The sequence below is a fragment of the Stenella coeruleoalba genome, assembly GCF_951394435.1.
Source record: "Stenella coeruleoalba genome assembly, chromosome: 20".
Lineage (NCBI taxonomy): Eukaryota > Metazoa > Chordata > Mammalia > Artiodactyla > Delphinidae > Stenella > Stenella coeruleoalba.
In genome coordinates, this window is record NC_137166.1 from 13,959,289 (window position 1) to 13,973,572 (window position 14,284).

Genomic DNA, 14,284 nt, shown 5'->3' on the forward strand with positions numbered 1-14,284 from the left:
AAATCAGGGAACTCATCACTGTGATGTCTATTGGGTCCCAAGGACCCTAGCTGGTGTGATTTTTTCTCTCCATTTTTCAGTCTTCTGTGTTTGTTTTATACATAATGTCCATGGTTTTTAGTTGTACTTAGTTGGAAGACTAGGGGAAAAGATGTCTACTTCATCTTACCAGATGTAAAAGTCTTCAAATTTCCTTTTATTTTATTTTTTTGACAGGGAAAAGAAAGTAGAGTTTATTGGTGGGCATGGGTAGGGAGGGGGCGGCTCCAAGGCTCTTATGAGTGCAGGGCCTGCCATTTGTCCAGGGGGCCACGATTAGGGATGTACTTGACCCCACAGCCAACTGGAATGAGCCACTTTTCTGCCACCATGTTTTCAAATTCATCTGCATTAAACTTAGTAAATCCCCACTTCTTGGAGATGTGGATCTTCTGGCGGCCAGGGAACTTGAACGTGGCCCTGCGGAGGGCCTCAATCACATGCTCCTTGTTCTGCAGCTTGGTGCGGATGGACATTATGACCTTGCCAATGTGGACCCTGGTCACTGTGCCCTGGGGCTTTCCAGAGGCACCACGCATACCTGTCTGGAGCCTAGATTGGGGACAGCATGCCAGTCATTAATGTCCACTGGAAAGGGCTGTCTCCAAGGTCCCTTAGGGCAACCCGTACAGGCAACAGGCCGCATACACTACCGAGGAGGCTGCTGTTTGCAGCCATTGCGCACAGGGCCCCCATGGGGAAAAGAGCACAGTCGGCTTAACTGGCTGCAATCTCCTTTTATTTAAGCCAATCTGAATGGGCTTCTATTTCATATCAACAAATGATTCTTGATTGAAATACTTATGAAGGGTAGAAACTAATTTTAAAGCAATGAGGAGCCAGTGAAGGTTTTAAAGCAAAAGAGGATATCCAAATTAAAAGCCATAACTCCTTATTTCAAGAGGAAAATGATATTTCATTATAACTATTTAATATTCCTGCCATAGTAGGAATATTCAAAATTCAAATCCCACTATCCTAGGGAGGTATTTGTTGCTAGAACTAGTTGGCAGGTTTCTGTTGCTAGAACACAGGGGTTTCTGGGAAAAAGGAAAAGGGTGCTCACCTGGTTTGTGGCGTTTACGTCTTTCGGAACAGAGTCAGAGAACTTGGTTGCCTTAGAAGGTCCAGTCCTGTAGAGGCTCTCTCTTTCCCGGGATCTTGCATGTCTAACACGGCTGACGCTGCTTAAAGAAGCAAGAGCATACCCTCAGGTTGGGGTGGTCATTAAATACCACCTGCCTGTCTGCTTGCAAGGTCCCTTCTTGGAATGGAGGAAAGGGCCTTTCCTTGCCCAAGAGGGCATCGGGGAGCATAGCCGGCTTATTCATCATCAGCCAAACTCATTGAACAGTTGTGAAAGAAGTAGGCAGAAATTATACTTATTAACTATGATTCATAAGGACATTGAAGTTTACTGCAAGTAAATAATAATTTTAAACGTTTACTTGAGTTCACTGGAAAGTTGTGTGTGGAAATTATTTGTAGACCTCAAATCTTTTATCACTTAAAAAGTGCAATGGCAAATAGATTAAATTCTGTCCCTCTTCTTCACATTTAGAGTCACGGTGTTTTTAAGACTTAGTGTAAACAATAGCACAAACACAGGTTTTGGTAGGTGTTCACTTCACTCGAAACTAGTTTACCCAATAATTGGTTTTTTAGAGGCCAGTTCACCTAAAATATTCAAATGTATTTGAGGTACAATTTTAAACTTTTGAGAGTTTTATATATTTGAGAATTCACTTGCTTAATGACCAGAACAACTGGAGTTTGAGTGCTTTGCATGAATTTGTGTATGCTAAGATGAAAAATAAATTAAAATTAAAACCAATTTAAAGCAAAACAAAATTATAATACCTATAAATAAACATTATTAAATTATAAAATAAGTAATAAAAAATTAGGTTGAAATTAGATTTGGAAGAAAGAGACTTTAGACAGTTTAATTAAAAATGTCTTAATATGTTCAAACTTTGCCAAAATGGAAGAGGAGAGCGACAAAAATATAAAACAATTACAAACAATGTAAAACTGTATGTCTGATTTAAAACAATTAATTAGGAAGTCAATCTTAAATTACTAATTATTTAGAAAGTCAATTCATTTGAAAGTCAAGACAAAGTACCTGGGAACTGGTAAAAACAATCCCTAATTTGTCAAAAAGGAATATGACAAATAAAAGCCAAAAGCACTCAGAAAGGTAAATGGTTTTGATTAATTGATTGACAGCCACCTTTTGAAGAATACAGAGTTTTGCTGTTGGAACAATTACTAAGTTAGCTGTTGTGATAAAGTGTCTTCATGGGGAGAAGGTAAAAACAGTCCCGGGAAAGAAGGCCCTCACCAGGCTTTCTCTAGTCCAAATTTCCAGGGTACCCTTTGCCATCCCCCATGATGAAGCACAGCTATGATTCCTTTTGATTTAGCTTGCTGTTATAAATCCTACAGAATGACAGATAGGACAATGACTTACTGGTAAGTAATGCAGCACACTAGGAGCACCAGGACAACAGACACAATCCCATGCAGAAGATTTTACATTTGTTCAATTAAAATGTATCATATATTGGACAGCAGTTGGAAAGCATGTGAAGTTTGGAGTCAGACATGTGGGTTCAGAACTGAGATCCACTGATGATTTCTTCCATAATCTTGGAGGAGTCACTTCTAAACCTTAGTAACCTTACCCACAAAAGGGGATTGGGGGTGAATTTAGATTAACTATATGAAAGCTCATTGTAAAATATGAAGTACTGATTAATCAGGGAACGGTGTGAGTTAAGAAACTACTTGTCTTACATTTTCTTCTGATGGAGGGCGCTCTCCCCTGTCAGCCTATAGAGGGTGTATTTGAAATCGATCACACCTCGATTTTCTATGGTGAAGGAGGAGCTTTTGCGCGTGCCACAGATCAAAGCCCCGAAGTTGATGATGGAGGAGGGGATGATGCTGTATCTGGAGAACACGGCATTCACAGAGATCTTAATTGGGATGCTGGAAATGACTTTACCTCCTTCTGAGATACTGGGCTCAATAATCTAGAAAGGGAAAAAGGATTGGGAAGATGTCAGCCACCAGCATAACTCCAGAATTTCCATGACTGTCCACTTCATTCCGTATTTTCTTCATTGACATGAAGCCAAGTTCTCTGTATCATTCTCTTCATGTTATTGCATCATCAATACGAGTAAATGCTAACATAAAACTTAACGTATACCAGCCGTGGGTCAAAATGCACCACGTGTGCCTCCCATTTTCACTTCCCTTCTCTTCACTTTGACTTGAAACTCAGTTTCCCTATCTCTGGTCTTGTCTCTTCCGAAGACCAGGGGTCACATTTCTGCTCTGGGGTTGTCAATTTCTGATGACTCTGCATACCTCCCACCCGACCTACACGTGCCTATAGTTCCCTAAGCCCTGGTGTATCCTCTCTGGTTGCCACCAGGCCAGCACTCCCTTTCCCCCCCGGAGCATGGGTTAGACTGCGTACGCTTCCTTTAGGCGTGAGTCCCACGAGCCTGCCACCGTGTGAGTCCTCCCTTTGAGCTCGCTTACCTGACAGCGCAGAACTGGCTGGTGCTCCATCTTCACTTCCTTTTTTGCACGGAAGAGCACCTGGACATTTGTGGGTTTTTCCACTGCGGTCAGTGAGCCCTTCTTGGGTTGGACTGAGATCATGGAACTTATATTGGTTGCTGAAATCCCTAAGGAGTCCACAGAAAAGCTGAGAGGCAAGAATAAAAAGTCAGTTTTAGTCATTATCTAGGGAACCCAAGACACTAGAGATGAGACTCTAGACGGTTAAGTGCCTGCCATGTCCCCAGCCCTGTTTAACCACTATGCGTAGCAGTGTTCACTGTGCTTTGTACTCTGTGACCACCCCTCCTTAGCCAGGATTGACCAGGCCAAGCATTGGTGCTTGAGGCAAAGACAGTCATCTCTGGCCTGCGGTTAAGAGGGGTCCTTGCAGGAGAGCTGTGTCTAATAGGAACACGTGATGCTGGATAAGGACCAACTAAATCAATTCATTTCTCTCCCTCCCTGTCTCCCTCTCTCTCTTTGTCCCCCTTCCTTCCTCCCTCCCTGCTCTGAGACTGAATGCAGCACACACAGAGGCAACAGTGATGCAGAAGCCAGAGGATCTAAGGGAGGAGAGAAAGGGCAGGGGCAGAAGTCATGCAACAGAGGTGTTCAGAAGTGAGGCCACGGCCCAATGCAGGTGAGGTGAAGGGTCACAGAGAAAAGCTGACTCACGAGATGCCAGGGGGACTGGAGCTGGAGCAAGAAACTGAAGCTGAGGCGAGACACCTGCAGTTGCCGTGGGGACCCACACGTTATCCCCAGTAGGGTCCAGGAGACCTGGCCCTTCGTTGCTATGTGCATGGTGCCTGTGCTTCCTCACTCCCCTGCACATCCCTTCAGTGAACCCTGATCACTTACTCCAACCCAAGGGTGCCTCTGTTCCATGAAGCCTAAAAGAGCAGAGCTAACGCCCTGTCATAATCTAAAACAAAACTCACGACGGGCAGGATTCCAGTTTAGCTTTTATTTATATTTATTTATTTCAATTTAGGGTTCTAAGGAACGGTAGTATTGAGGTGGGACTGCTCTAATTTCGGCAATATTTGAACTAAAGCGAAATTATCATGAATACGCTGAATGCCTCCAGGTCTGCCGGGGGAAGTTCCTTTATCAACTCTGAATTCTTCTGGGGGAGGGATGACCTTCCATAAAATCGACTGGCCATAGGTGCTGGCACTGCCTGAGGGACCTCCTCCCCCCCTGCACCCAGCGTCACGCTTTCCTCTCTGAGGAATCTCCCTTATTTAGTGTTTCATTTTTAATCTCAAGGATGAGCACAAGCTGGAGCTCTATTCCACCAGGCCACCACTTGGAGTCTATAATACAGTAGTTCTTAAAATTAAAAAAGAAAACTGGAAAATCCCTCGGTCTTTACATGAAATCCTATGTAGACTGCCAACTGATGAAACAGAGAGGAGCTGAAAGGAGGGCAGGATGGCTTAAGGCCAGGGCCGCCATCTCCGGTCTCTCACTCCACCCCTAAGACCATACCTCACCCCAGTATCTCCTCCTCCCAACCTCCCCCTGAGGCTCTCCCCCGACCCCCAGACCCCTGTGGCTCCAGGCTATAGAGCAGTTGGGATTCTATTCACCTGAAGCCAAGAGGAGCTAACAGCAGAGATGGTCCTTATGATTTCCCTGATCGACTTTTTAAAAATATCTCTCAGGCAACACACTTCTTGCCATGAGTGGATGTGGATGACCACATGCTGTCTGATTTTTAGGTTACCTGAACATGACCTCGTGTTTCCCACGGTTCTTCAGTTGCAGGGGCTGTTTCACCTCCTCCATGACCCTCACAATCCCAAAATCGAGGCCTCCTTCAGTTCCTGCAGAAGCCAGGGGCCGGGGTGGGGAAGGGTGGGATGAGTGGGCATGGCAGTGAGAAGCAGGGGAGCTTCCAGTTGAAGTTCACACGGAAAATCCACGGCGACAATTTCAGAGAATCTGTTTTCTGAAAACACTGTGCCTAGAAAAGCCTCTTGTGGCTGAGCCTTAGTAAACAAACAACAGGCACTGCGCTTGCGCCCGGTTCAGTGGGGTGGCTCCCTCTGGCTTCTATCCTAGGACTACTGTGCTTCCTTTCACGTCTCTCATTAGCTAAAACTCCCAGTGTTGAAAAAGATTTTTGAATCGTGTGTATAATATTCAGAATTGGGATATAACGTATACATCTGTATTGTTATACTTTGCATTATGTCATAAACATTTCCCCAAACAATGAAAAACTCCCAATAAGTGTGATTCTTTTTTTTTTTTTTTTTTTTTTTTTTGCGGTACGCGGGCCTCTCACTGCTGTGGCCTCTCCCGTTGAGGAGCACAGGCTCCGGATGCGCAGGCCCAGCGGCCACGGCTCACGGGCCCAGCCGCTCCACGGCATGTGGGATCTTCCTGGACCGGGGCACGAACCCACGTCCCCTGCCTCGGCAGGTGGATTCTCAACCACTGCGCCACCAGGGAAGCCCCATAAGTGTGATTTTAATGGCTGTATAATATGGCTGTTTCATAATTTACAATATTATTCCTACAAGAATAATATTTCATTATAGATAGACATTTAGGGTATTCCTAATCTTCCATTATTATAAATAATTCTGCAGTAAGTGTTGTTGTACATAAGACTAATGACATCCAGGCAAATATGTAGCTTTAACATTCTACGAGTCTTGCTGAGTAGGAGACCTATCGGAGGAAGGAGGGCCCTAACCTGGGTGTTGGCGCAGTGTGGTAGGCAGGATAATGCCCTGCACCACCCCCACTCCCTCCCCTGCAAGATGTCCACGTCCTAGTCCCTGGAACCTGTAAATATGCTAGCCTACATGGCAAAGGGGAATTACGGTATTAGATGGAATTAAGATTGCTAATCATCTGACTAAAATAATGGAGATTATACTCGATTCTCTGGGTGGGCTCCAAGTAATCACAAAGGTCCTTAAAAGTAGAAGAGGGAGACAGAAGTGGGCGAACCAGAGAGATGGCAGCGTGAGAAGGACCTGACCCAACATTGCTGGCTTTGAAGATGGAGGAAGGGGACCATGAGCTGAGGGACGTGTGTGGCTTCCAGAAGGTGGAGAAGGCAAGGAAACGGGTTCGCCCCCAGAGACTCCAGAAGGGGACGCAGCCCTGCCAACACTTTGCTTTTTAGCCCAGTGAGATCCATTTCGGACTGCTGACCTAAAGAACTGTAAGATAATAAATATGTATTGTTTTAAGCCATAAAGTTTGTGGTAATTTGTTAGGGCAGTGATAGAAAAACAACACAGGCAGGCAGATAAGAGCTCACTCTCAGATGACTGTTCAGAAGAGAGCTCTGCAAATTTTATATTTTGACCAAGCCTTGTTGTCTCCAGTTGGAGAAATTAAGATTCATAGTAACATTGCTAACATCACTTGAACTTGCGTGATTACTATTTACCTAAATTCCACCTCTCTCCCCAACAACCACTGATCTTTCTCTACACAAGAAACATACTGCCTAAAAGATGTGACCTCTAAACACCCTTTCCTTGAAGGGGTCAACAGACCTTTGGGGAAGCTGATGTCCAAGGCAACGTCGTAGGACTCTGCAAAGATCAGGATGTTTTCAATCTGAACGACACCAATGAGGTTGTCTGGATCTAAAACCTGTCGGGGTAAGAGAAATTCTTTTGTAAAAGCAAGACCCACAAGGTGCTTGGAGCCTGAACTATGGAACATGCAGGAGGAATCATGAAGAAGGGGCTATGGTAAGGAACATTTTTGAAATGTATTCAGCTTTTGTTTTCACTGAGCATTTGGTAGGATGAGTGTTCTTCGTAACACCCTTTGGGGAAGGCTGGTGTAGACAATCAATACAAGGATGGGGAAATGGGACTGCATTTTCCAACCTGTCCACTTACTGGGTTTCAATTATTTGCATGATTGTCACGACCTTACTGAAGTTTGGGTTGTGAGTGTACATTGCAGGAAAGTGTTCTTTGAACTTTCAAGTCAAATAAACCTGAAGAGCATTTTTCTGACAGTTGAAATGAAAAACACTTATATTCTAAATTATCCTTGCTTTACTAATTTTATAAATCTGAACCGTTCTGTTCTGTCTCTGATTCAACCTGTGAGTCAGATTTTTCATATAAAATAAGTGCTAGATTTTTCATACAAAATAAGCGTTTAATGTTTCTCTTTTGGAAATTTCAGATTTTAAAAAAACGAACATCATTACTATTGGAAATGTGAAAAAAAAGCAAGACTCCTAGCCTCCATCGCCTCCCTGTCCCTTCTGCTGTCACCCCTGGTGGTAGCACCTCCCTCACTGTCCTGAAGAACGTCTGAACTGGTATCAGCTCTCAGCTGGATCCAACTGTTGACTTTTGAGACTAATGATGGGCAATAAAGGGTCTGTGTGTCAAGGGGAAGAGCCACTGGGCAGTGGGTGTGGCCCTCCTGCATCCGCCTGGACACCACCTGCCTCTCTGCTGAAGCCTCAATTTGAAAAACTAAGCAACTAAGTCACCAGCTCCCCATTGCTTGTGTTTTAGGTGCCAACGGGGAAATCTGTAGCTGTCACCAAAAACGTTTTAATGTAGAGTTTCCATCTTATCTTCCATCAAGCATTTTGCCAGTGCTTCACAGAGCAAATCTGACTGCTTAAGTTCACCTTCCTTCTTTTGATGCTCAAACTCTGACAGAGATGACAAGAAGGGCTGGCAGCAGGAGGGAAAAATAAGACAAAGAACTTGGTTTATCAGATCCAGAATTTATATAGTTCTTTTCTACTGATAGTTACCAAGTACCCAGAGCATTCTATTTCCTTTGCTTCCCTGCTTGGGAGTGGGGGGCAATTAAATTTTGTAACTGAGGAAAATAAGAAGGAAAATTTAAGAGGCGCAAAAATCAATTAGAGTTCACCAGAGCGCTTTTCAAAGGGACCAGAAAGCAAGGCATTTCCTCGTGTAGATGTTGAAGGAATGTAACCTGGGGAAGGGAAGCCTTAGACCACTTTGGGGGCCTGAGGGGAGATCCACTATGGCTGCTTTGGTTGGAACATACGGGAATGTGACGTCAGTTGTTAAATTACACAGATGTTTCCATACCAGTTGATAAATAGCTGTCATGAGGACTTCTCCAAGTGTCCCCTTGACGCTTGCCTCCTGCACTCTCACACTTCACCATGGGAAGCCCTGGGATCCCCATGATCCATTAACTAAAGGATGAAGGTGGCACAGCTGGGACCCTACACCTGCTGTGTGGCCTGGATTCATTGTGCAGAGACCCCCGTCTGTGTAGAGACGTGTTAAAAATGCTGACTGTCGGGCTTCCCTGGTGGCGCAGTGGTTGAGAGTCCGCCTGCCGATGCAGAGGACGCGGGTTCGTGCCCCGGTCCGGGAAGATCCCGCGTGCCGCAGAGCGGCTGGGCCCGTGAGCCATGGGCGCTGAGCCTGCGCGTCCGGAGCCTGTGCTCCGCGACGGGAGAGGCCACAACAGTGAGAGGCCCGCGTACCGCAAAAAAAAAAAAAAAAAATGCTGACTGTCATCTCTGGGATTCATATACATTTGCGGATTGAACGAATCTATCAATATCTGTTTTCAGCTATAGGAAGGGCTGTCAGGGGTAGGTGATAAGACAGATTAATGCGATCCATTGACTGGCCCCAAAAAGTAGAAACAGGATTAATGTGTGTAAATTACAGGGAGAAATCTGAGTGCAACCGAACAAGGCATTAACAGTCAGACATGTTCAAAGGAAGATCAGGCTACTTGGAGATACCTGGTAAGTCTTCTATCCCTGGGGGTATTCAAAGAGAAGCTTGGGCGACTTCTTGCTTGTTCCATTATCAGCTCAGCCATCAAAAGTCAGTGACATTCATTCATTCATTCGTTCATTCATTCAACAGATTTTACGGAGTGCCTTTTACATCCAGGCCTGTGCTAGACACTGGGGCTATGATAGAGTAGTGAGTTGAATGATGGCCTCCAAAAGGTATGTCCATGTCTTAACCCCTGGAACCTGTGAATGTGACTTCATTTGGAAAAAGAGTCTTTGCAGATGTGATTAAGTTAAAGATCTCTAGACGAGACCATCTTGGATTATCCAGGTGGGCCCTAAATTCAATGACAGTGTCCTTATAAGAGACAGAAGAGGAGAAGACACAGACGGAGGGAAAGGCCATGCAAAGACTGAGGCAGAGATTGCAGTGATGCAGCCACAAGCCAAGGAACATCTGGAGCCACCAGAAGCTGGAAGAGGCAAGGAAGGGTTATTCTCTGGAGCCTTTAGAGGGAGCATGGCCTTGCAGATACCTTGACTTTGAATTTCTGGCCTCCAGAACTGTGAGAGAATAAATGCCTGTTGTTTCAAGCCACTCGTTTGTGGTCATTTGTTACAGCAGCCCTAGGAAACTAATACAGATGATGAGCAATTCAGGCAAGATCTTGCTCCAGTGGAGTTCACGTAAGGAAGTAAAGAAAGAAACAGGATAATGTCCGAATGGGGTGGGTGCTCTGAAGGACAGAAGACAGGGTGAGCGATTGCACATAATGAGATTTCCTCAGTGGGATGATTAGGAAAAGCCAGCTGAGGCAGTGCTGTTGAGCAGACCCTAAGGCAGAAGCCAACCCCCACAGAGAATAGGGACAACATTCCTGGCAGGGGTGCTGCAATGCCAGGGCGCTGAGGCAGGAAAAACCTGATGTGGATACAGAGGCAGGCAGGTACTCAGAAGTAGGTGAGGACCCTGGGCTTTATTCTTAGTACAATGGGAAGACAGCCTAGTGCTTTAGGAAGGAGTGACCTGGTTTGACGGACATTGTAAAGATCCCTCTGGACACCTGCGGGGAGTGGGAAGAGGCAAGCCGGCTAGGAAGCCTCTGTGGAAGTCCAGGTGAGTGACACAGCAAGTGGCCTGCATGAGGGTGGTGGTGGCAGTGCAGACAGGGAAGGGCATGGCCAGGAGATACACTGGGAGACAGAACTGACAAGACTTGTTGGAGGACTGGGATGGAGGGGGAGGCCAACAGGAAAACGGAGGAATCAAGGATGACTCCTGGGTGTCTGCTGGGAGCAACTGGGTGGAGGCTGATGTTTACTGAGTTAGGACTCTGAGGGGTGACTGGGTTTGGGGGTCTTAAATCAGAAATCGAATGCTTCTCGAGGAATAGTAACACCGTTCATTCATTCATTTACTCATTCATCCACTCTGCACTGATTGAGTGCTCCGTTCTTGCCACTGGGAAATCAGCCATGAACAAGACTGCCTTTATGGAGCTTACAGTTGTGAGCAGAGCAGGATATTGTGGGTTGGGGGGCGTCAAACGGGGATCAGATGGGACCGTGTAACACGGAGACCTGGCTTGGTGGGTATGTGTGTGTCGGTGTGTGTGTGTCAGGGAACCCAGTGTGTACATACTTTGGTGACCAAGTCTGAAGACGTATGAAGCCTTACCTCCAACCGAATCGCCTTCTTGATGTTGATGGGTTTGGAGGGTTGGAAGCGCACTTGTAGGCTCTCCTCAGCCTTGGGGGCTATGGTCCCCTGCATCGCGGACACGGTGACGTCTTCACCCAGGTGCTCCAGGCTGGTGATCCTCCAGGTCAGGGGAAGTAGTGTGATGTTGCGGAGAAGAACTACCTTGAAGTCTTTCCTGCAGAGACCAAGAGAAATTTTGCCAGTTTCAAATGATTTTGATTTATTATGGCAGGTCAGAAAAAGCACGTCTGGTTATTCTATTACTGCTAGTTCACTAATAAGTATTTATCAGGGAATGGGGCCTACCTGTGATGATCAAGGAATGCAGGATACATTATCAACATTCTCTCCCAGCTTCCTCAGAAATAAACATTCTCTATTTAGAGTAATACAATTCCAGTGAATGAATATGTAAGTTCTAGGTTTGGTCTAGTGTTCTGTGTTTGTCCTCTAATTTCTAGAACCAAGATTCTTAACCTTTTAGGGTAATGGACTGAAAATCTGGAAAAAGGTAGTCCTTCTTCTGAGAAAAATTCACATATGCACACACTTGGATCTTAGGGGAGTCCTTAACCATTCTGAAGTCCATTCACTGAACCCAAGGTGACAACCTGTGAACTCAGAGGGTTACTAACTATTCTGATTTGCACAGGACCAGAAGTCTCCCAGGATGCAGGACTTCAAATACTAAAATCAGGCAAGTCCCGAGCAAATCAGGATGAGCTGGTCACCTTAGAACTAAAAGTTCTTTAAACGTCATTCCGGTCCTGGTATCACCCAGAACTCTGACCTGTGCAGCAAGAGCCGGTCAAAATGCAATTGTCTGGGGTCCAGCTCCAGTTCTGGGCGGACCCCCTGGCAGCTTAATTTGAAGACGGCTGGCTTGGGGTTCTCCTTGATGCAGCAGACAATGCTGTCTTCAAAGACACCAACTGCAGTAGGGTAGGCCCAAACGTTCAGCTGCTAATGGGAGAGTCCAAACAAAGTACGTTTATACCGAGGATACCAAGGCCTCAAATTTCCCAAGAAAGCCTTGCCCTGGTAGACTTGTATCCATGTGACTGTACCTGCTTCTCACTGGGTTCCAGAATCATGTTGACAGGCTCCAGGAAGTAGGTGTTTGCTTTGACATCGTTCTGAAAACAGAAGGACACCTCCACGACCATTGGGGAACTGTTGAGGATTGTCAGTGTCTCCATGTTTTCTGGGAACAAGGATGACTTGTACCTGGAAACAAACAAAAATTAGGGATGTGGATGTGAGGACTGGCTGAGAATTCAGGTGGAAAAGGAGACTGTGAGGCGTAAGGCAATTTCAAAGGATGATGTGGCTACACAGAGGCAGTGTCATGGAGGCTAGGAACACAAGCTTTGTAGTTGTGAAGACTTAGAGCTGTGATGTGACCAGCCCCCGCTCCCATCCCAAGCCTTGGTATCCTCATCTCTAAGATGGGATGATAATATCCCTTAGGATTTCCATGACTATTAAATGAAATAGTGCACCTAACGCTCTGAGGACAGCTGCAGATATCAAATACCCAATAAATGGTTGTTATTACTATTGCAAAGATTTCTGACTGAAAAATCTGTAGCTCTCTCCTTCCCAGAGCTTATACTTCCAGGAGAGATGATAATCTGAGCAACGTGTTATTTCGTATCTGTCTTAGAGATGACCTCATTTACCACCTTCTTCTACACCTGTGCGGGATGCTACTGTTCCGACACGGATTGTAACTGTTCACTGTTACAAGGTTGTTTCTGTTCCCTTAGTGCCTTAGGGAGAGATCCATGGAGTGGAGCACTTTAAGCATTGGAAGCTGCCCAGTTAATGGAACCAAACAGGAAAGGAGCCACAGAAGGCACAAGGAAGATTAATGAACACACACATCGTAGGAGGTCATAGCACAGGAAAGCAGGGCACCATAGTACCCACTGGTGCCCAGAAACAGTCTGAAAAGCTCTCTGGACAGACTAAGATGGAGGAAGGAAGGAGAGGGCATTGCAGAGACTAAATCAAAGTCCAAGAGACAGAGCACTGTCTGTGTAACTGCCAGAGTGGTGGTGGCCTCCACACCTCGCTGGTAATCACCACGACTGAACACTCTGCTACAAGTTCCATATGTACTAACCAGTTCAGTCTTCCCCAAACTGTGCAGTAGGTGCTATTATTTTCCCACTTTGCAGATGAGGACATTGAGGCTCAGTAAGACTTAAAAGAATAGATGAAGAGGGCTTCCCTGGTGGCATAGTGGTTGAGAATCCGCTTGCCAATGCAGGGGACACGGGCTGGAACCCTGGTCCGGGAAAATCCCACATGCCATGGAGCAACTAAGCCCGTGCGCCCCAACTACTGAGCCTGCGCTCTAGAGCCCGCGAGCCACAACTACTGAGCCTGCGTGCCGCAACTACTGAAGCCCACGTGCCTAGAGCCTGTGCTCCGCAACAAGAGAAGTCACCACAATGAGAAGCCCGCGCACTGCAATGAAAAGTAGCCCCTGCTCGCTGCAACTAGAGCAAGCCCACACGCAGAAACGAAGACTCAACGCAGCCAAAAAAAGAAAAAGAAAAGAAAAAAGAATAGATGAATAATACTTGTTTCTGGACCACTGTAATTGCCCTCCTGGATCCCCGCTGTCTGGCCCCATATCCTGGTTAATTCCAGTGCAGCTCTGAATACATGCCTCTCTGAATGGCCATCATTTCCCTGAATCCGACCTCCAGGCTGCTCTGTACATCATGTCCATCAACCTGACTCCCACTCCTTCTCTCGCCTAAGTCCTTCTACTGGGCTTTGAAGATCCTCTCCATCAACAGTCAACACCCTTCACCTTCATTTACTAGTTCAGCACCTTAGGAAATAAACTGGTGGTTATGAAGGGAACGGAGAACTAAGTTGGCTCATTAGTTTCACCAAGTAGGCATAGAAATAATCATTCTCTACTTATCACAATAAATGCTAGGCTGAGACCCTGGTTCTATTTTTAGTCTTACCTCCCTGCCTATACACTAAAAAACTTATATATAACTGAAAAAACTAGTATTACTAAATATTTCTGGTCACTGACCTTACCTGGGCCCCTGGTTCTACCTGATAATCTTAATCTATTTCTCTAATATTGTCCCTCTCCCACTTTGCACAAAACCTGTTTCATACCTTCTCCATTTTCTCAACATTTTAAACTTCCTTCCACTTGCCTCACTGTTAGGGATGACCTCACA

At 45.6% G+C, this 14,284-nt stretch overlaps 1 protein-coding gene across 1 annotated transcript in view; it reads right to left on the bottom strand.

Moving 5' to 3' along the window:
- The window catches only part of HYDIN (HYDIN axonemal central pair apparatus protein), a 432,533-nt gene that overhangs the window by 58,989 nt on the left and 359,260 nt on the right, over positions 1–14,284 (bottom strand). Inside the window, exons 52-59 of the mRNA XM_079907197.1 lie at positions 12,134–12,293; positions 11,857–12,029; positions 11,043–11,241; positions 7,149–7,248; positions 5,354–5,453; positions 3,598–3,766; positions 2,842–3,080; positions 1,106–1,226 (exon numbers count right to left, since the gene is read on the bottom strand). Of these exons, the coding sequence (XP_079763323.1) occupies positions 1,106–1,226; positions 2,842–3,080; positions 3,598–3,766; positions 5,354–5,453; positions 7,149–7,248; positions 11,043–11,241; positions 11,857–12,029; positions 12,134–12,293 (1,261 nt within the window). The remainder of the gene's footprint in view (positions 1–1,105; positions 1,227–2,841; positions 3,081–3,597; positions 3,767–5,353; positions 5,454–7,148; positions 7,249–11,042; positions 11,242–11,856; positions 12,030–12,133; positions 12,294–14,284) is intronic.